The sequence below is a fragment of the Gopherus flavomarginatus genome, chromosome 3 (genome assembly GCF_025201925.1).
Source record: "Gopherus flavomarginatus isolate rGopFla2 chromosome 3, rGopFla2.mat.asm, whole genome shotgun sequence".
Lineage (NCBI taxonomy): Eukaryota > Metazoa > Chordata > Testudines > Testudinidae > Gopherus > Gopherus flavomarginatus.
In genome coordinates, this window is record NC_066619.1 from 14,001,191 (window position 1) to 14,023,639 (window position 22,449).

General features: G+C 44.2%; 1 protein-coding gene across 3 annotated transcripts in view; it reads right to left on the reverse strand.

Annotated features, from left to right (window-relative positions):
* The window catches only part of ST8SIA5 (ST8 alpha-N-acetyl-neuraminide alpha-2,8-sialyltransferase 5), a 113,933-nt gene that overhangs the window by 53,227 nt on the left and 38,257 nt on the right, over positions 1 to 22,449 (reverse strand). For 2 of the 3 annotated variants that reach the window (XM_050944749.1, XM_050944750.1), the window contains exon 3: positions 1,643 to 1,750. The exons of the other annotated variant lie outside the window; for it this stretch is intronic. In XM_050944749.1, the coding sequence (XP_050800706.1) occupies positions 1,643 to 1,750 (108 nt within the window). The remainder of the gene's footprint in view (positions 1 to 1,642; positions 1,751 to 22,449) is intronic. 3 annotated transcript variants of the gene reach the window in all.

Below are 22,449 nucleotides of genomic sequence, written 5' to 3' on the forward strand. Positions count from 1 at the left end.
AAATCCAGATCTGAATTTCACATATACAGCCTGTTTGTATAATAGACTGAATCTGAACTGAGACACTAACTTTTGCGGGCATAAGCAGGTTGAAAATCAGATCCAAATTCTCAACCTCTTAATCCCTTATAATTACTTGGAACAACATAGTCAAGAGTTCTCACTCTCCAACACTACTATAAAAGATAGTCCAATTGCATCTATCAAGGGTGCTTAGGGGAGGAAATCTCTACCTTTATTAATTCTCAGCAAGAAGATTTCTTTCTTTGTGTCTCATGCTGTTTTCTCATATGCCAAATGCCCAGACTGAAGACTTTGCATATGTGGACTGTAAATATATACACAAAGAATATAAACAAAGATCAATACAACAAATGAAATTTAAAAATATGTAAACCAACCATTTTAGCCCAGGGGCTAAAAATGCAGCTATGTTGGTTCTTTTCATAAGGCTCCCTTGTCTAGTTAAACAGAATGAGTGACTGGTAGCACTGATATGGTATCACATTACAGCTCAGGGATCCCTAACAGGAATGGCAGAGAGCTGTTTTAGTTGAGTGCTACAGTATGATTTTGACAGGACAGCCTTTGTACTTCCGTTTGCCTTTCAAATGCTGTCAGTTCCCTAGATGTAGTGGGGTACGGTTACTGAAATAATACTCAGAGAGTTTAATTTATCCAGACTCTCTAGCGTTGTATTTATATCCAGGAATTCCATCTGGCTTGGCTTTTATTATTATTACATTTTTTGCTTAACTGTGTTTCTAAGAGCTTCCCTTCTTTATACTGTACCTGATGCTGCACGATGGTCAGCACCCACAATTCCCTTTGAAGTCAGTAGGAGTTGAGGACACTCCCACATTGGGTAACCATTTGTGTAACCACCCCTGACAGGCCAACAGCATGATTTGACCACAAGACTAATAGCACTAAATACATAAACCTCTACTGCTTGAGCTAAATAACTAAGTCTCCTAGCTGGGAACAGTAACAGATTCATTAATCTCTTATATGGACCAGCCTCTGAGGTTGGGGGGAACACCACAGACCCACATTCTCATGAAGACAGTCTCAGTACTGGCCCCAGTCCTGTAACTGGATCTGTGCAGGAGAATCATTTTCCTTGACAATGGGGTTCTGCATGGATACAAGGATTGGTCCATGTGAACCTGATAGAGCTGGGGCCCAAATTGGTTAAATCACCTTATAATACAAACTGTGTTTAACACAAACAGTTAATAAACAATGGGAGTAGATTAAGGCACTGGCATTCCTTCCGTACAACTTAAAACAACACCTCTACGGTAACTCTTTTTGGGATTTCAGTTGGTTTTCTTTAAGAAAAAAGTTTTCAAAATAGAATAAATAACGGGAATAGCAACATCTTGGCAGAATGATTTTTTTTCTGTTAGGCACCCTAACAATTCTACTACAGGGAATTACAATTACAACTATATAAATATCAAGGGCTACGTTCACCAGTATGTCCTGGTTGCTTTGCATCACCAGGAACAGTGCAAACACGTGGAGTGGCCTGGTGAATCTGGCCCCTGTTATATATGCTGATACTCCCAGTTTGTACAAAGAGAGATCTACATCGATTGGAGTTCTCTCCTCCATAGTCATTCTCTTGTGTCTGTACCTGGTGCCTGTGTCACTGCCACTCTTCACTGCTCCATCATCCGTGAAATTAAAGGTCCCGGTCCAATTTGCCAGTTCCTCTCCACTCTGCCAGCTAAACTGCAGCCCTCTAATAAGAAAATGAGGCAGTTGATATTTCATGTCATTCGATTCATTCTTTCAGCATGTATTCTGCTGTCAGTTTCTTGATACAGCAGATATGAGACATTCACCAAAAGGGGAGGGGAGGATTAAATTAAAAAATTAAAATATCAAGAGCCATGACTCATTGTTTTATTATTGTTAATAGTTACGGTTGGAGCTTTCACTTTGCTCAGCCTGATTTTGCTAAATACAAAACAAAAACCTGTGGAATTAAAAGGCCAAATTGTCAAAAATAAGCACCTGGGTTGTGCATGCAAAATAAGTGTACATGGACCAAGTAGGTAATTTCATAGAGAGCGAGAGAGGCAGGTGCATGTGACACCAGCTAATTGCATGTGCAAAGAGCTTTGAAACTTGGCTCAGTTTGCAATTTGGACCCACAGGTTTAAAAATGATGGAATTTAGATGTTGTCTCTGATTTGTGGGCCATGTCGGGAAAAGGTTTGAAAATCCCTTCTCTGTCATTATTTATGACATCTGATTGCTTGCCTAAGTCACATGGTATTGTTTCCATTTCCTGAATGGAGAACTAGAAGTGTTGAGCCATAGTGGTGCAAACACTCACCATGACATTAGGCAGTTTTCTTAAAGCCCCAGCTCTGGGAACCGTGTACGTATGTAAGAGTCTCAGCTTCCATTTTAAAAAAATGCTTCTGGCTCTCACGGCTCTGGAGCAAAGCTTGAGAACATGAGCTGAGGGCTCCCTAAAGGTTCAAAAGCCAGCAGCCCAAGAAAAAACCACGATTTAAAAAAAAAAACCTTCTGATTTTTAAGCCAATCCTATGATTTGGGGGGCCTCACTCATGATTTCTGAACACTTGGGGTGACAATACTGTTTTCCCAATGAAAGATGTTTACCAGCATGGGCTGGCTGGATGGTGTAGAAGCTGAGCTGTGCTATGGTGAGGGAACAGGTTGTCAGCTAATTTATCAGGAAATTAAAGGCATTTAGATGGAGAGACAAGGTGATCCATCTATGTCATTTTATCAGTGTAATTGGCAGCTGTTATTGGCACAGGAAGTGAATTAGGAAGGTGGAACTTCCTGAGACATGTAAATAAAGGGTTTTCTTCCCTCCAGAAGAGAGGCAGGACAACTCCAGTTGTTTTCTAGCCTGCCACCAGGTATATGTTTTTCTAAAAGATTTGCCTAGGAATTATTCTGGGGAAGTTCTATGGTTTGCGTGATACAGGAGGTCAGACTAGATGATCACAATGGTCCCTTCTGGCCTAAGAATCTATATGATAGCAGTTTACTTTTTCCAGAAGGGGAAAATCTGTGGGTGGGCACGTACTTTCTATATTGTTATAGGTGTTCGAAGGCACTAATCAATCCCAGCCAGATCTCTGGCACTAATTTCTGCTAGTGCACCAAAGTAGCAGCATTTCACAGAATGAATAGCACACAGCAAATAGCCAGTGCTTGTCTACTGCAAATACCCTTGCTTGCCAGCTAATGTGGGTGTTGCTAACATGAACAGCCATCCCCCAAACATCTGTGTAAACCCATTTGTGCAAATAAGGAGGGAAACACACATGGTCAAATCAAACGGCCAGATGGAGTTCAAACGAATGTTCACAAGCTTGTTTTTGCAGCATATGGTTAGCTCCACCGTTGCCTCTCTTTATCTGCAACAAAGTGTTTGCAACATGACCTACCAGCAGGTGTTGTTCCAGTGGTTCCTTCTTGTGTTAGTGCAGGCTAGTATGGCAAATTAGCCTCCTCCCACCTACCTTGATTATGAGCCTCTCGCAGGGCACAGCTGCATGGCGACAGTCCACCTCCAATATATCTACTGTGTGCACTAGCCATCAGTGGAGCTTGGGCTGCTGGGAATCATGTAACTAGCTTTGGCTTTCCACACAGCTCTAGTTGGAAACTAATATACAAAGTATGGGGGAAGGGATAGCTCAGTAGGTTGAGCATTAGCCAGCTAAAGCCCGGGCTGTAAGTTCAATCCTTGAGTAGGCCACTTAGGGGTCTAGGGCAAAAATCAGTACTTGGTCCTGTTAGCGAAGGCAGGGGGCTGGACTCAATGATCTTTCAAGGTCCCTTCCAGTTCTAGGCAATAGGTATATCTCCTATTATTATATTAAGCCAGTCTGATATAGTATTTAAAGGGTCTGTTGCCAGCATGCTGCTAATTATTTCATATACTCATATTACACTATCGATAAATGTGAGTATCCATCATGCAGCTATCATACTGCTCATTGCAATGATTATTATTAATTTGCTTGGCACTACAGTCCAAAGGCACCAATCAAGATCAGATCCCCAGCGTGCTAGACACCACGCTTTTCCTAGACTAGCTGGCACTGCAGGTAATGGCAATCACAGCCGAAATGTAAGTTCAAAATCCTTTATGAAATGACAACATGTCATACCCTCTGTAACAATAACTCTGTCTACCTACATCTGGGAATAAAGACCAACAGCCTATAAGTAACTGAATGTATCCCATGGACTTTCCAAAGATAAACAGAAATATTTAGCCAGTGCAAAAGTGTCTGCTGAATTATCATGAAGTGAGACCAGGTTGTAGAGCAAATTTAGAGTTTGCATTCATTTTGGATGGCACTATTATAGTGGCCAGTTTAGAGAGTTGCATAGAAGGGGAAAACCAGTATATAAAATGTGATCCATACATTTTGCTCTCTCTGCACAAAAACACCCTGGCATCAAAAGTGGTCATTCTAATTCCTCCATGCAACACTTTAAAAGACAGAAGATCCAATGAAAAAAAAAATGTTGCTTTCTTGGGCCCCACTCCTGCAACAAGATCCATTAACATATCCCTTTATTCCCAAATGGAGAACCATGGAAATCAATGGGAAATCTGCACAAGTGTAAAAGCCCACTACCAGATTCTGTTATGTGCTCAGGAGTTTGGAAACTCTCTGCATTTTACTTCTGAGAAAGGCAATGCTGTAAAATGTCCTTTTTAAACACACTGTGGGAACACACAGGACCGGCTCTAACTTTTTTGCAACCCCAAGGAAAAAAAGAAAAAAAAAAAAAAAGGCGTCTCTCCAAGCACCGCCCCGCTGAAACAAACCCCTCTGAGCACCGCCCCGCCCTGCCGTAAACCTCCCCCTCAAGTGCCGCCCTGCCCCGCCGAAACAACCCCCCCAGCACCACCCTGCCCCACCGAAACAATCCCTCCGAGCACCGCGCCACCATAACCTCCCCCCCGAGTGCCACCCTGCCCCACCGTAACAACCCCCCCAAGCACTGCGCCACCTTAACAACCCCCCCTGAGCACTGCACCACCCCCTGTAACAACTCCCACCGGAGTGCCGCCGTGCCCCGGCAAAACAACTCCCTACCCCGAGCGCCATGCCACCAAAACAACCCCCCCCGAGCGCCACACCACCAAGACAGACAACCCCCGAGCGCCGCCCAGCCAAAAAAAAAAAACCCCAAGCACCACCCCACCACCTGAAGATTGGCCACCCCTTACAAGGTGCTGCCCCAAGCACGTGCTTGGTTGGCCAGTGCCTGGAGCCGGCCCTGGGAACAGAGACAGAGGGCAGTCTTGGGCTGGCATAAATCAGAAGAGCTCCATTACCTTCAAGGGCACTATGATGATTTACTAGCAGAGGGTCTGGCCCAGTGTGCATATTTCTGTGTGGCATGTTAGTATAAAGCAGACATGAGAAAACTTTCACTCCTGCTGACCACTTTAGATTTTGTGTCTTTTGGAATAAATACTTGTTATTCTCTTCCAGTTTCCTCAGTCTAGCAGATTGGTGACTGCACTTTATAGCTTTAAAGAGTTTTGATTTAAATTTAAACCAGTGTCAAAGGTGTCTGATCGTATGTCCTCTAAACATTAGTTTGAATTAATGAAGGCAGTAGTGAATAATAAGATGGGGTGATAGTGAGAGAAATAGTCATGGTGCTTTCAAAGAGCTGAGTTGACATTTGGATTTAGGCTACATTTGGCAAGTTCGGACTCACATAAACATTTGCAAACTGAAGTAGAAAGTTGCTCATCTAGATGTATAATTTGTATCAGTGCGTCCCTTATACATGAGCCTTTCTATGGCATAGTTAAATTCAGACAGATGGATTTCAGATCATTGAAAAACACTTCAGAAATGTGAAGCAAAATTCTGCCCCCTGGTGCATCTCTACACAGCACATAACTTCTGGGAGAAAAGCAGAAGAAATGCTCAAATGCTCTGACAGGAGGATCTGTTCATAAAGGAAATGATCATTCCATGCTATAATATCCTCTTCTCAGGCCTCATTTGGAATACTCTGTGCAGCAATTGAAGCATCAAGTGTAAAGCACGGCATTCACATTTTGGAAAAGACCCAAGAGGAGATCAGCAAGGGAACAGAAGGTATGTATGTCTTATGAGGAAAGGCTTCACATGCTTAGCCTGAAATGGCAGAGAAGAGATCAAATTAAGATAAAAACATAGGAAGGCAATTAAGGGTCTGGTTATGAATCTGTTCTCTCTTCATGGTAAGGACAAGCCACAAGATGGTGAACTGAGTTTAAGGACAGAAAAGGTGTCAAGTTAGGTGTCAGGATCCCTCACTAAGGAGAGAGTGACACATGGAACCATTCAAGAATTTAACAACATACAGAGCTATACTACAACTCAAGAAGATACATTACAGCAATCCGAGGACTACTCGCAAGGAGGAATACGGGTATGCAGGACCGGGTCTGTGCCTTTGTAATGTATTTTCTGGAGTTCTATTATAACTCTATATTTCATAATAGAACTATTCTTACGAGTAAGGCAACTTGCACAAACAATGAATTGCAAGGAAAACTAAGTGAGATTTTTCAAAAGCTCTCTGCCTTGGCCTGACTCTGCTACTATCGATATCAGTGGGGGTTTTACCATAGACTTCAAAAAGAGCAGAGTGAGGCCAATGCTTCAGAATCTCAGCTTTTGTTTTTAAAAAGTTTTTAAAAGTTGGGGCTTGGTCCTGCTGTGAGCAGAGGGTTGGACTAGATGACCTCCTGAGGTCCCTTCCAACCCGGATATTCTATGATTCTAAGTTCCTTGTGGTTGTGAAGAAAACCTTGAAAACATGAACTAAGGGTTTGTCTAGATGGAGAATTAGCACGCAGCAAACTGGGATGTAAATCTACAGTGCACTCTTACCATGCACTAATTGGTGATGTGGACCGTGCTAAAAGTTCCATAGTGCACTTTGATCCACTGCTGTTTGAAATGGGAATAGATCAAAGTGTACGACATAGCTTTTAGTGTGAGATAGCAAGGTCCACACCACTTGTTAGCTCATGGAAAGCTATTGCACTGTAGATTTATACCCTGTCTTGCTGCACACTAACTGTCCATATAGACAAGACCAAAGTGTAAATTGATGCAGTGCTTTCTGCCTGAATCTGCACATAGCTTGAAACAATGGCTCTGAGATGTGTGAACCACCCCACCAATCTCATTGGGGTATTAATTTGAAAGCCTAACAGCACCACTTAAAAAGTCAGCATTAACTATTTTGTTGCTTATCGTCTTAGTGGCTGGAATGGGGAAAAGGTAAGATAAGCCTCTGGAACTGAAAGTTGCAAGAAGGAAAAAAATGCAGTGGGGTGGGGGTGGAAGAAGGACGAAAGAAATGAGAAGAAAAGAAACAAGAAAAGAGGATGGGGAAGGAAAGAAAGTGGAGGCAGAAATAGTGGCCTAATATGTAATTGGGACAGAGACTCAAATATTCAAAAACAGCCTCTCAAGATATGTCCATACTTTTTTGTGGCTGCAAAGGATGGATTTATGATCATAAAATATCATCTCCCCCTTAAATTAGCATATTTTCCCATTGCTTGATGCTGAACATGACAATAAAAATCTCAAACAAACAACAATGATAATTAAGACCTTAAAAACAACAGAGAGTCTGGTGGTACCTTAAAAACTAACAAATTTATTGGGCATAAAACCGTGAGGTTTTTTACCACAAAAGCTTATGCCCAAATAAGTCTGTTAGTCTTTAAGGTGCCACCAGACTCCTTGTTGTTTTTGTGGATACAGACTAACACAGCTATCTCCTGATAATTAAGACCTTAGTTACCACATAAATGCCATATTTTGCCCCTGATCTTTGTGAAAAAATCGCTCCTTGATATCAGAGGGAGTTCTACTGTAGATGGAAGGGAATGCATGATCCTAATTTAGAGGCCAACTCACAGGCAATAATTAACTATGAAGTTTGACCCTCCCCACAGACTGAGTTTTACAGATTTGCCCTAGAAAGTACTCACAAGTCAGTTCCCTTAAACAAAGAGGACTACATTTTCAGACCAGTAAATGTCAATAGCAACGTTTTGGCCTTAATCAGTAGCTACAAGGATTGAGCCAGTGTGTGGTTGAATGAACACTGAAGTAACATGAAAATAATGGGAAAACAGAAAATTAACCAGGCTGCATAATTCTGGAGAGCCTATCAAGGGTGGTGTCAGAAAGCAGCAGGGAGCCTAGCAAAAAGCCCCTTGCAAAAATCCAAACACGAAACCACTGCAGCCTGAACTGAGGTTTTAGTAGTGGGGGAGGTCAAATCATGGATTTCTGAAATATTACGTAAGCAAGACCAAGCAAGAGAATGAACTAAGATATGGAGTTTAGGATCCATATTATCACCTCATCAGATTTCAGAGGTTCCATCTCAGGACAGCCTTGAAGGTACAGTATGGATGCAAGATATCTGGTTAAAGTTCAGCTCAGACAAGAGAGAAGATTCTAAAGGACTTCGCTTGGTCCCTGATGGCCCCATTTTTGCCCTAAACAGAAGGATGGTCCTGATCATTCATGCAGCTCCTGCAGAAGGATCTGCCCACTACTGATCACAGTCTAAATAATTACCTCTTTGTCACTGGAGTGTCATAGGGCAGATCAGGACAAACAAATGAACTGATTAACTGTCTGAAAGCTCAGCATTCATTTCCAAGGAGGTCTGAAGCAGTGAAGGCTCCATGCAAACTAGTCAGGGAGAGACTAGCAGATCCCATACACCTCTAATGTCAACCTGTCCCAGGAAACCTCCCACTCAGGATGAGGGATATTTACAATGACTTATCAAGCTGACAATCCTGTTATCTCCGGTTACCCTAGAGAGGGTGAATAAACTCAAAGGCAAGCATCAATGCACTAACCTAATGTCATTTAATGCCTGTAAGCAAACCTGAAACCTGACTAGATCTGCTGATCCTACATATGGTCCAGTGAAGGTAACACTGAAGTTAGAAGACAATCCCTTCCCACCACCCACCAGTAAGGGGCACTTTATCCCTGACAGGAGGAGAAATCAGTGTGTTTCACACTTCTCTCAATGTCTTTCTCTCTTCACTGTCTTTAATCTTTCTCTCTCTCTTGCTTATCTTCTACATACTTATCTTCTATCTCAAGTCCTTACTTGAGGCAGAATTATCTAGTAGTCAGACACTGGAGTGGAAACCAAAGAGCTCTGCCTTTCTAACACCAGCTGTGCCACAGACTCACTTAGTAGCCTCAGGAAAGTCACTTAATCTCTCTGTGCCTCTGTTTCCCCAAACCTAAAATTGGAATCATAAAACCTACCCTGCCAGGAGGCAGGTTGAAGATTCATTAATGTTCATAATATTCACCTCATATTCATCATAGAAATATTGTTATGATATGAATATGGTATAACTAATATGTTTTATGCAAGATGGGTCATGTGAGGTATCATTGAAAAGGTAATGATCTACTGAATGTGTTTATCAAATTTGTATTCATGTATCATTTCTGAATCTGAGGTTAGGAATATTGACTTTGTAACAATTACAACTGTGTGTGTATTTGGGGGAATGCCCACCCACAATAGGCAATCAGCCTGAATGAGCCATTTAAGAAGGACAATAGAACTTTGGAGATACTAATCTCCAGCTTCCTGGGATGTTGCTTTGACACTGCAGGGTCATCTAATGATGTCACCTGGTATGGAGTACTGCCTGCTGGACACTGCTGGTATTTTTTCACTGGAAACAAAAGGTTCTCACCATATGTAAATTCTATTTAAGGCTGGGGAGTAAGGCAAACAAGACTCTTCTCCATGCCTCCCCATCCAAGAAGGAAGATTGTTAAAAACACCTGAAGGGAAAGGCTGGGGCTGAGTCCAGGCTGAGACAAGGGTCCAGTCTCTAAAGAGAAATAACGAACTCTAAGCCACAGAAACTCTGCAACCTGCCTAAAACAATATTTAGGGTGAGAAATTACTTACTTGCTTAGTTTGAATATTTTGTTTGCTCAGTAATCTGCTTTGTTCTGTTTGCTACCCCTTATAATCACTTAACATTTACCTTGAGCAGTTAAGTATCAGAGGGGCAGCCGTGTTAGTCTGGATCTGTAAAAGCAGCAAAGAATCCTGTGGCTTTTGCAGTTAATAAACTTACTTCTTGGTTATTTCAAAACCCAGTTTGTGCAATTCACATCTGGCAGTGGGGGTCAAAAGCTGTGCATCTCTCTCTCCACACTGAGGGAGAGGGTGAATTTTCATGAGCTTGCAGTGTGCAGATCTTTCTATACAGCTCAAGACAATATTATTTTGGGTTTATACCCCAAAGGAGATGTTCACATGAGTGTTGGGCAATCCCCGAGCTGTTTCCTCCCACACAGTGCTGATCTCAGTGTCTCCATGTCCATTTGCAACTGGATGTCTCCCTACCTGTGTGTGTGTGCTGGAGCAGGCTTGGGGGCCTGGCACATTGGAACAGACTAAAGAAACCCAGGCTGGTGCCAGGGGTGGGCTCAATGAGACCCCAGCACATCAGGTGACACCCTGGATGGGGGGCATCCAACCCGCCACACATAATATGCCCTTTGAAAGTGTAATGTGTATTCCTGGCTCATTAACAGATTTCCCATGTGACCTTAGACAAGTCAGGTGATCAATCTCTCTGACCTCAGTCCCACATCTGTAAAATAATAATACCTGCCTAGTACACAGGGGTGCTGTAAGGATAAACTCATTAATGACTGTGGGCTGCTTGAATACCATGCAGATACGGGCTAAAGAAAAAACTATTGAAATAAATAAGGGAGGAGGAATTGCTCGAAGGGGTGGACTGAAGAGGGAGAGAAACGGAGTTTGCTAGATGAGGGGAATAGTATGGTAAAAGATACAGAACAGATGTGGGGACAGGAGACAACAACAGGGTAAGAGGGGTGGTAGGCGAGCAGAGATGAAAGTTTGCCTTCCATATGGGGCAAGTTTGCTTTGTGTGATATCCCGTTTGCTTAATTTCGCATTGTGCTTAGGTTGGGGGTGGGGATGGAGACCTCAGAGGGGCTTGAAAATATTTTAATTCCTAGAAGATGTGACATAGAACATCCATTTAACAACCACTATCGGTATGTGCCATCCTAGCAGCATGAGCAGTGTCTAGGCCAGGGGTTCACACAACAAATTTTTTGGTGGCCTCAGAGTGCCTTTTTCTTGCTGGTGGCCACGCTGTCAATTTTTCCTCAAATACTTAATTCACTTTAGGAAAAACAAATAAATGTGCACATATCCATGTCCAAATCATTGTAATTTATTTATGCAGGGTTTTTTCAGACTCAGTAATAACAATAATGTACAGTGGTCTCTAGTCTTTACTGGACCTAAACAGAATAGAAACACAAATAGGATGCTTTGCATGTTCTCGTCTTTTTGTTGCTGTTTCTTTTGCTTTTTTGGTTGCTTTTTGAAAAAAACTTGCTAGATAGTAAGTCTGTGGCTGTGAAAAGAGATATTTATATGTTTGTTAATATCACTTTTCACAGCAGACTTACTCAGCCCCCGTGAGCTCTGGGACAAATTAAGCCCTGGATGGGGAGGTGGGCAGGGAGGCCATGGTCCCAGGGACGATGGCATGGGTGGACCAGAGCCTGGAACAAGACCTGCTATCTCGTGGATGGAGCCTAAGGCCTTGTGGCTGAAGCCTGCCCCCCGTCCCAGGGAAAGTGGGGAATTCACCAGCTGCCTGCACGTCCAGCGTTTGTGTCCCTACTGGTGGCCCTGGAAGAGGGGCCACTGCTTTCCCCACCCTAGTCACAGCCTAGGAGGCTGTGGCCAAAAGAAAAGCCCCTGGTGGCCGCATGCAGCCACGGTGGCCGCATTTGAGAAACACTGGTCTAGGCAGACCATCCACTGGGTGCAAAAACTCCCCCTACAGGAGGGTGAGATTCAGTATCTCTAAATTGCCTAGACGGTAAAAGTATGTGACAAGTGAAAGGCACATTACAGGATTACTTTAATAGCTTCTTAGTATCAGGTCTTATGCTTGGAACCATCATTAAATCAACTCTCAAGGCTCAGCCGCGTAGAAAAAATAAGACAGACAAGGGAGGGAGATGCAAGGATGCGTGTGCCTCTAACAATCCTGGGCCAGATTTAACATCCCTGGTGTAACTCCATGGAGATTGCTGCTATAACACCAGGGATGAATGTGGCCCCTTGTGTTCAGAATCTAGGGGCAACACAATCCCAATTTACACAACAGGAGGAACTATGTCAGATGACTTCATGTTTCACTGATGTCACTAACTGACCTGCTCCTATTGCTGTTGAAGTCATGGGCAAAACTCACATTTGCGTTCGTTGGGAATCAATCTGGGCCTGACAGGTCTAGTTTAAAAGCTTCCTCATCTCTCCATTAATGTGAGCCTAGCCCAGTTTTTCCTCTCCTCCACACCAATACAGACCAACCATTCATTGAACTGATTGTAACACTGATTTGTAACTATGATAGGTGCATGGCTGGCCTTATGATTTCCAGGGTCCCAAACTGCTGCAGATGGAGGACAGATTGGTCTGTGCATTATTTCCAACTCTGGTCCACTTGTCACAGAGAGAGAGGTCAAGCCAGCCTGAGTGACTGCACCGGGGCCCCAAGCACATTGCTTGTGCTCCAAGCCAACCCTGAATATGTGGATTTTTTTTAAACCACATTTTAGCCATAAGATGGGAGAACAATTAGCTGAGGGCTGTTGATAAGCCGTCTGATCAGGAGGAGATGGAGAGAAAAAGGATTTGAAAAGGGTTTGTGATCATGGGAGATAGCAGGTGTGCTGTATACTAAACAAAAGGGCTAAATCCAGCAGTCTAGGTCCCCAGGAAGTCAGTAAGCAGGCTCAGGAGGTGCAGGATGGGCCCTGTGTTTGTGGACTTAGTGTAAGACTGGACCAAATGGAGTAACAATAGGGATAAATTTGGCCCGATAGATTAAAGTAGGAATTGGTAGCCACAGAGCAGTGCTGGAGTCTATTTTGAGTAGCACATAAGCAAGATTGAAGACACAAAGGTGGGAAGCCACTGTATAACAGTGACTATAATCCCAATCAGGATTTAGGTTTATGTAGCACCTTTCATACACAGGGCTAAATTCTGCTCTCAGATGAGCATATGCGGCTTCCATTAATGTTGCATCCATAATCACTGCCCACAAATTGCCCTGATTTTGTATACACAATAGACTCAACAATAGTACCGCCTTGGACACTGGCAGTAGGGTTGTTGGCCACGACACCAGAGGCACCTCAGAACTCATTTCAAGATGCTCCATGGGAATCTTTAGCTTCCATCCAGAGAGTCACCAGAGCTGGGGAAGGGAGATCTTGGACTGATGTCTAATCAGGAGTTAGTTTTAGGATTAATAATTAGGGGATAAATCTTGGTATCCCACAACAAAACCCTAGGAAGACAAGGTAATGGTGTCAATTTCATCCCACGGGAGGCAGGTTTAGAACTTCCCATGCAGGATGCCCTCCCAAGCCACAGCTGTACTGCGACCCACAGGAAAATCCCATGTTTTAGTGCATTCACACAGCCTCAGGTGAACAGAGATCTCATATAGAGGTTTTCACTTGCTCAAAAGGATGAGCCTAACCACCTGCTGCTACACAATTTGGGCTATACTATTAGGCTATTTCCCCCACCTCTCCCCTATGCATAAAAGCAGAGGGCACGATCTGTCTGTGACATTGCACTCCATATGATTTTATGAAAATATGCTAATAGGTGTGAATATAATGCAACTGAAACATGCTTCATGCAAGAGGTCTCTTGTAAAGTATCATTACAAAGCTTATAATCTACTGAGTCTGGTTATCCAATTTGTATAAATGTATCATTCTTGTATCTGAAACTAGAAATATGAAATATAACTTTAAGGTCTTACTGTAGTTATGCAAAGTGTGGGCCATTAATGGTGGTTTGGAATCTTGATGGCTCCCATCAACTAGGACAATTGGTTGTAAATGGCTCTGTTTACTTGCAAGCCTTCCTATGAGTCAATCCAGGAAGAATAAAGGCTTGGGGTCTCACAGGACATGTGAACATGTCACATGATACTGGAATCCATGTTTAACCTGGTATTTTCCCATTTAGAAGGCAGGGTGGGAACCCAGAGAGACACAAAGGATTCCTGCTTTGTACCAAAGCTATAAAAGGGGATGGAACAGAACAAGTGGGGGAGGTTTAGGTTGGATATTAGGAAAAACTTTTTCACTCAGAGTGTGGTGAAGCCCTGGAATGGGTTACCTAGGGAGGCGATGGAATCTTCTTTCTTAGAGATTTTTAAGGTCAGACTTGACAAAACCCTGGCTGGGATGATTTGGTTGGGAATTGGTCCTGCTTTGAGCAGGGGTTTGGACTAGATGACTTCCTCAGGTCCCTTCCAACCCTGAGATTCTATGATTCTTAGAATTCTATGATTCTAAGTGGGTTCCAGTCATGAGAAATCCCCTAGTTACCATCTGAGCTGGAGCTAACAAGGACTGTACTTGGAACCACTTAAATCCTACTTTTTATATTTAATAAAATCACTTTTACTTATTATTGAACTCAGAGTTAGTCACTAATACCTGGGGGAGCAAACAGCTGTGCATAACTCTCTATCAGCATTAGAGGGCGGACAATTTATGAGTTTACCCAGTATAAGCTTTATACAGAGTAAAATGGATTTATTTGGGGTTTGGACCCCACTGAGAACTGGGTATCTGGGTGCTGGAGACAGGAATACCTGCTAAGTGGTTTTCTGTTACAGCCTGCAGCTTTGGGGGATGTGGTTCAGACCTGGGTCTGTCTTTGCAGCAGGCTAGCATGTCTGGCTCAACAAGACAGGGTTCTGAAGTCCCAGGCTGGCAGGGAAAATGGGCTCAGAAGTAGTCTCTGAACATCAGGTGGCAGTCCCAAGTGGGTTTCTGTGACCCAACCCGTTACACTGTCCCTATCACCAGAAGAATAAACCAAACACTGCTGAGGGTATGAGCATGCATCAGGGTATCAAAATGCAGGGCTGCCCAGAGGATTCAGGGGGCCTGGGGCAAAGCAATTTCAGGGGCCCCTTCCATATAAAAAAGTTGGAATACTATAGAATACTATATTCTTGTGGGAGCCCCTGCAAATTGCCCCACTTGTCCCCCCCTCCCCCCTGCTTCTGGGCGGCCCTGTCAAAGTGTGCTGGTATAACAATGCTGGAGTTGCCAATGCAAAGAATGAGACCCAAAACTGAAATTACTGTAAGGGTCATGGGTAGGTACTGTATGTGGTTATTCAGTTCAGCAATGAGCTGTTTAAGATAAGACTATGAATAAAGTCAGCCAACCACTACAGTACACTGAACAGAAGAAGGATCGGAAGACTAACCCTCGTCCCAGTACAGCCAGTGAGAATTTTGCCATTGACTTCAACGGGAGCAGGACTGCATCCTAAGACAGATACAGCTCTGAAAAACACTGTTGTCATTCTGCTTTTATCGCCTTTTTAAAAGCAAACAGGAACTGATGAGTCAGAAGAAATGATTCTCGCACTGTACCCAGCCACCAGTTAGCAGGGTTAGGATTTTTGCTCTGACATTTTCACAGTAAAAATTAAGTTGCAGCCAACAACAGAGCTGTCAATATTTGCAAATTTCTGCAGAGTTTTAACGCATGACTCAAGATGTCTTGATGTGATGTCTCTCCCTTTATTTGGTTTATGAAGAAGCAGCATGAATGGAAAAAGTTATGAGGAATGCCCTCAGGAAGTTAAGGCCATTCCACAGCCCACCTGCCATATTCTACCCTGTTTGACTTTGGTTCTTGCACTGTGCTCGTCACTGTGGTATTTGAGTGCTTAGAACACAGTTATAGGACTGTCTGCTGTTTGTAACCAATTGGAGTTCATAAACCATTTTAAAATAATCATCTAACTAACATCCCACTGGCAGAAAGTATGGTACTGCTGCAGCTCATTAAAACTGAGTTATCACTTATATTCTACACCCCTATTTACAGCTGCTTATAACTTTCTAAAGGAAAGGTGCCATTTTTAGTAACCAATCATACACAATCATTTACTACAGGATGATCGTAAAAGAAGAATAACTCTTCAATAATACTTTTTACCTATAAAGCAACTTTCACCCAAGGTTCTCAAAGCAATTTAGAAGAGTGGTTAAGTATTATTATCCCACAACTTTCATAAGCACAAATTATTCCTCAACTTTCAGCACAAATGTGCTAGAGTTTCCTATGTTTGTTCTCTCTCCAAAAGTGTTTGTTTTTCAAGTTGCATAACAATCTATTAGGCTGTTATTCACTGAAATTAGACCCCTTGACAGCACAAGATTAGCTCCCACTTACTATATTTTCTCCAGTTCTTTGCTCAGTCAAATATTAAAGGTCTCCAAGTTACTGCATTATTTAAGAATCAAAAATTAAGTTTTCCATCTGTCAGAAATTGTGCAGATACTTGCTTTAAGCTCTGATAACTCAAACAGCTTTGTTTTAAAAAAACTCAATACTTAACCCCCGTCTCAGTGCATTCCATCTACAAAGCACTTTATAGACATTACTTAATTTATTACAAACTAAAGCACTTCACACTTTTCATGGAGCAGTGTACGAGGATAAGTGCTTCTGACATCACTGAAGATCTGGGGGTTGAAATAATGATGATGATGGCTGTTTAAAGACAGAATATTGAGCATACATTGCATCACCACTTCCTTGAATTATGTTAGCAGCAGCGTAAATCAGTGTATCTCCAGTGTCCGATTCCCAGCTAGTGTAAATTGCTGTAGTTTCTTTGAAGTTAATGGTGGTACCTTAGTTTACATTTGGGCCAAGAAAAAACCAACAGAACTCCACTGGCCATCACCTACAGTCCTCAGTTTAAACCTCTCCAACACATCAGTGATCTACAACCCATCCTGGACAATGATCCCTCATTTTCACAGACCTTGGGAGGCAGGCCAGCCCTCGCCCACAGACAACCCACCAACCTTAAGCATATTCTTCTCACCAGCAATCGCACACTGCACCATAGCAACTCTAACTCAGGAACCAATCCATGCAACAAACCTTGATGCCAACTCTGTCCACATATCTACACCAGCAACCCCACCACAGGACCTAACCAGATCAGCTACAACCATAGGCGGCAGGTTATATATGTTTGTGGTGCTTGGGCACCAGGAATATTCTGGGGGCCCTGCTCCAGCAATATTTGGAGCTGGGTCTCTCCCCCGGCCCTGCCTGGATCGGGCCCTGGCCCCTGTGGGCCTCCCCCCTGCCCTGCCGCATCTCTGCCTGGAACGGGTCCCGGCCTCCGCCTGCCACCGCTCCCCCTGCATGTACCTCCCCACTGCATCCCTGCCTGGAAGAAAGCAGTGCGATGCCTCTCCTGTGCCTGTGTAGCCGGTGTAGCACATTCCTAGGCGAAGCGGCTCCCGGCAGAACTGCTGTCTGCTACCCTATGGTCCTAGTGCCTGCCATCCACTAATGGCAAGGCAGGCTGCCCTTACCCTGCCCTTCCGCCCTAGTCCCGAGCCTCTTCAATGCCCCAAACCCCTCATCCCCAGCCAGAGCCCTCATTCCCCTGCACCCTAATCCTCTGCCCCAGCCCTGAGCCCCCTCCTGCATTATGAACCCTGCATCCTCAGCCCCATAGCCCTCATCCCACACCCCAACCCTCTGCCCTAGCCCTGAGCCCCCTCTTGCATCGCATCATGAACCCCTCATCCCCAGCCAGAGCCCTCATTCCCCTGCACCCTAATCCTCTTCCCCAGCCCTGAGCCCCTCCTGCATCATGAACCCCTCATCCTCAGCCCCACAGCCTTCATCCCTGCAATCCCTCCTATCCCCAAACTCCCTCCCAGAGCGTGCACGCCCCCTTTCCACACACCCCTTCTCACCCCCAAACACCCTCCCAAAGCCTGCACCCCTCACCCCTTCCTATGCCCCCATCCCCAGCCCGGAGCCTGCACCCAAACTCCGTCCCAAAGCCTGCACCCCTCACCCCCTCCTGCCTACCCACTCCCTGCCCCAGCCCAGAGCCTGCACTCAGCACCCAAACTCCATCCCAAAGCCTGCACCCCTCCTGCACCCTAATCCCCAGCCCAGGACCTGAACCCCAGACCTCTCCCCCAAAATCCCCTCCCAGAGCCTTAGGCAGGTGGGGGCGGAGTTGGGGGGGCAGGTTCTGGGCACCACCAAAATTTCTACAAACTTGCCACCCATGGCTACAGTATCACTGGTTCATTCACCTGCACGTCCACCAAATGTTATATATGCCATCATGTGCCAGCAATGCCCCTCTGCTATGTACATCAGCCAAACTGGACAGTCCCTACGTAAAAGGATAAATGGACACAAGTCAGATATTAGGAATGGCAATATACAAAAACCTGTAGGAGAACACTTCAGCCATCCTGGCCACACAATAGCAGATTTTAAAGGTAGCTATCCTACAGCAAAAAACTTCAGGACCAGACTTCCAAGAGAAACTGCTGAGCTTCAGTTCATTTGCAAATTTGACACCATCAGCTCAGGATTAAACAAGGACTGTGAATGGCTTGCCAATTACAAAAGCAGTTTCTCCTCCCTTGGTGTTCACACCTCAACTGCTAGAAGAGGTCTCTCATCCTCCCTGGTTGAACTAACCTCGTTATCTCCAGACTGATTCTTGCTTGCATATATATACCTGCCTCTGGAAATTTCCATTACATGTGTCTGACGAAAGCTTATGCTCCAATACATCTGTTAGTCTATAAGGTGCCATAGGACTCTTTGTTGCTTTTTTACAGATCCAGACTAACACGGCTACCCCTCTGATAGTTTACACTAGTTATTGATCTGGCCCCTTAACTCTGGAAGGGCATACACAGGCACAAGCTCAGAATGTTCACAGCTGTGAAAAATTCACAATGATCGATAGGACAGACAGATGGCCCAGGGGGAAGAAAAGCTTTACAAATGTCAGAGTAAGTTTGTGTAACGTCTAAAGAGTTTGGACCTTTTATTCACTATAAGGGGGTAAGCATTCAACATTAGTTTCCCATAAGAATCACCTTCCTCAACTGTTGGACGATTTCATCTGTGTAAGCAAAAGGAGGACTGAACACTAAAGAGTGTCTACTTGGGACTCGATTTCCTAGAATTTCCCACTGTTATCACCTATGCTGGCAGTGGTGTTAGTGAAGAGCAGCTGCTGGCATTCAGTATGACAATGTTTGGCTACTGGTGTCTTGGGTACTCTATTGCTCTTACTGTTATCACTGGTGGAGCTGCAACTGTGAGCCATTTTAGGATAATGGGCTGTTATTGTAAAGCCTCCGCTCAAATGCGATTGTAAGATCTGTAACTTGTATCATTAAGTTCTGCAACCTTTTTGCAGACTTTGTAACTTCAGGTATTGTTAGTATGGTCTTTTAAGTTTTGTAACCGTCGCAAGCTCTGTAACCTCTTCATGTTACCACTTGTATGAACGTGTATGAACTTCCAAGCTTGATTAGAGGTATGAAACAGCTTCCATATGAGGAGAGATTAATAAGACTGGGACTTTTCAGCTTGGAAGAAAGACGACTGAGAGGGGATATGATAGAGGTCTATAAAATCAGGACTGGTGTGGAGAAAGTCAATAAGGAAGAGTTATTTATTCCTCAAAAAACAAGAGCTAGGTGTCACACAATGAAATAGGCAGCAGGTTTAAAACAAACAAAAGGATGTATTTCTACACAGTAAAATTGTGGAACTCTTTGCCAGAGAATGTCGTTAAGGCCAAGACTATAACAGGGTTCAAAAAATTCATGGAGAATAGGTCCATCAATGGCTATTAGCAAGGATAGGCAGGGATGGTGTCCCTTGCCTCTGTTTGCCAGAAGCTGGGAATGGGTGACAGGGGATGGATCACTTGATAATCTGTTCTGTTCATTCCCTCTGGGGCACCTGGCATTGGCCACTGTTGGAAGACAGAACACTGGACTACATGGACCTTTGGTCGAACCCAATATGGACATTCTTATGTCATGGTGAAAGTGTGGACATACAACAGCACAGCTGCAGCTGCGTTGCTCTAGCATTTCAGTGTAGACACTCACTAACAGTGACGGGAGGGGTTCTTGTCCCAGAGAGGTGGTAGGTAGGTTGCTGGAAGAATTCTTCCATCAACCTATCTGTCTACACCAAGGGTTAGGTTGACTTAAACTACTGCACTCAGGGTGTGTGGATTTTTCACAACCTTGAGTGACACAGCTGGGTCAACTTAACTTTTTAAGGTAGACTTATCCTTAAACAATATACTGTGGGACAGAACTGCTTAACAAAGTGAGAAACTGACCAGGGTTTGAGGCTTTGTTGTCTCCTGCAATCTCCAATGTCCTTCTGCTCCTAAGAAAACCCAGACCAACAGCAAAACTTTGTTTCACATTCCGATAGATAATTTGTCCTGAGTCAGTGATGTAGGATCTTAGGAGTATTTCATTTCACCAAGAAAATATTTCCCTTCTGGGTGGGAAAGTTCTCTAGTGGACAGAGCACAGGACTGAGAGTCAGGAGATCTGACACATTCAGTGACCTCAGGCACGTCAATCCATTCACTTTCCCAGCCTGCACAGATGCTGATAACTCCCTTGTGTGGGTGTTGTGAGGAGTACGTAACTGATGTCTGCGTTGCAGTGCTTGGATGCAAGATGCTAGGGACGTGCCAATGTTAGTGTAATCTTTCATTTTAAGAGTGTGATGTTTTTGTTTTTTATGTACTAGGTGCCAGTATATACATGTAGGTGAGATTTTATGCTAACTTAGAATGCAGAAAGCCTTTAAATACTTTAGTGCATACACTCCAAATGCGAAGATTTACTGTTTCTTGCTCACCATATGGTTGTTTGAGAGTTGTTATATGTGTTTCTAGTGAGAGCCTCAGTGGAAAAACTTCACTTAAGTGCTTTAATAAACTTTAAACATTATTCTGGTTACCTGCATCTAATTCAGAGGGCCAAGTTCTCTCCTGCATTTGAGCCTCAGTCCATGAGGGAGTCAGGGCAGTAGAGGGCTGGCATCTAATGGATTCTATGCCAGTAGAAGATAAATGTAGCAGAGCACAAGTCAGCTACATTTTCCTAGTATCTGATAGGTCCCCTCTGGAATTCCCCTGACATGCTCCCTATGCCATGGGCTGAGGGATGGCAGCAGTTGGTGCAGAAGCCACTTCTACATCTTTAGAGGAGTCAGGAGCTCCCACACACCAGGAGAATGCTCTTTTGTCTACTTATTGAGCAGAATCCAACCTCTCTGTGCCACCTGGACCCCACAGAGGGGCCAGATCTCAGCTGAGAATCTGACTCAAAATATAAAAAAAAAATACAGATGCCCAATGTTGAAACAACAGCACACACTGGAGCACGTTGTGGTTCTGGATATAAATAAGAGTCCCCAGGATTTAACCTACTTCAGCAGATCAATGGAGAGGACATTTTTAATCATATCACATAAACCCTGCAATAAAAATTACCCCGGAGATCAGTATTAAAGAAACCTAATTATGTCTGACTTTATTACCATTTGTTATAGCCACTAAGCCCACCCTTTCCTGCTGTCAGATCCCCTCTCTAGAAATCTTTCAACATTTGGTTAGACTTTAACAGGTTCGTGTAAGATACGCAGCTGAACCTTGCTTGCCTTAGTGGTGCAAGTAGATCCATTGCCTTCAGTGGAACTCCTTGGGGACTACGGTGAGCAGGATTTGGTCTTCACATATTTTAGTAGCATTATAAAAACGGGGGTGAGTGGAAGGCAAGAAGGGGCCATTTCATAGTCTGTTTCCTGTGTCCAGTGGACTTTGGATCAGACTCGTAAAGTCCTCATGGTGGTCCCCAACCTTTTCCAGGTGGTGGGTGCCGGAGGACCATGGCCAGCTGACAAGCATCCGCCAAAATGCTGCCAAGCAGCAGCAAGATCAAAAGGTGTCACCGTGGAAATGCTGCCGAAAACCTCTTGGTGATGCCGCTTTTCGGAGGCATTTCAGCAGCGACACCTCTTGATTACACCGCTTTTCAGCGGCATTTTGGCAGATGCTTGTCCACTGGCCAGTAGGCAAGCGCACAGAGATGCCTCGGCGGGCGCCATGGCACCCATGGGCACTGAGTTGGGGACCACTGCCGTAAGCAGTGCCACAATCTACACTGCTATTTACACCCATGCTAGGGGTAGAGTTGCCAACTTTCTAATCGCACAAAACTGAATACCCTTGCCCCAACCCACTGCTCTGCCCCTGTCCCCCCTTCAAAGGCCCCACCCCTGCTCACTCCATCCCCCCTCCCTCTGTTGTTCTCTCCCCCACCCTCACTTGCTCATTTCACTGGGCTGGGGCAGGGGTTTAGGGTGCAGGAGGGGGTGAGGGCTCTGAGATGGGGCC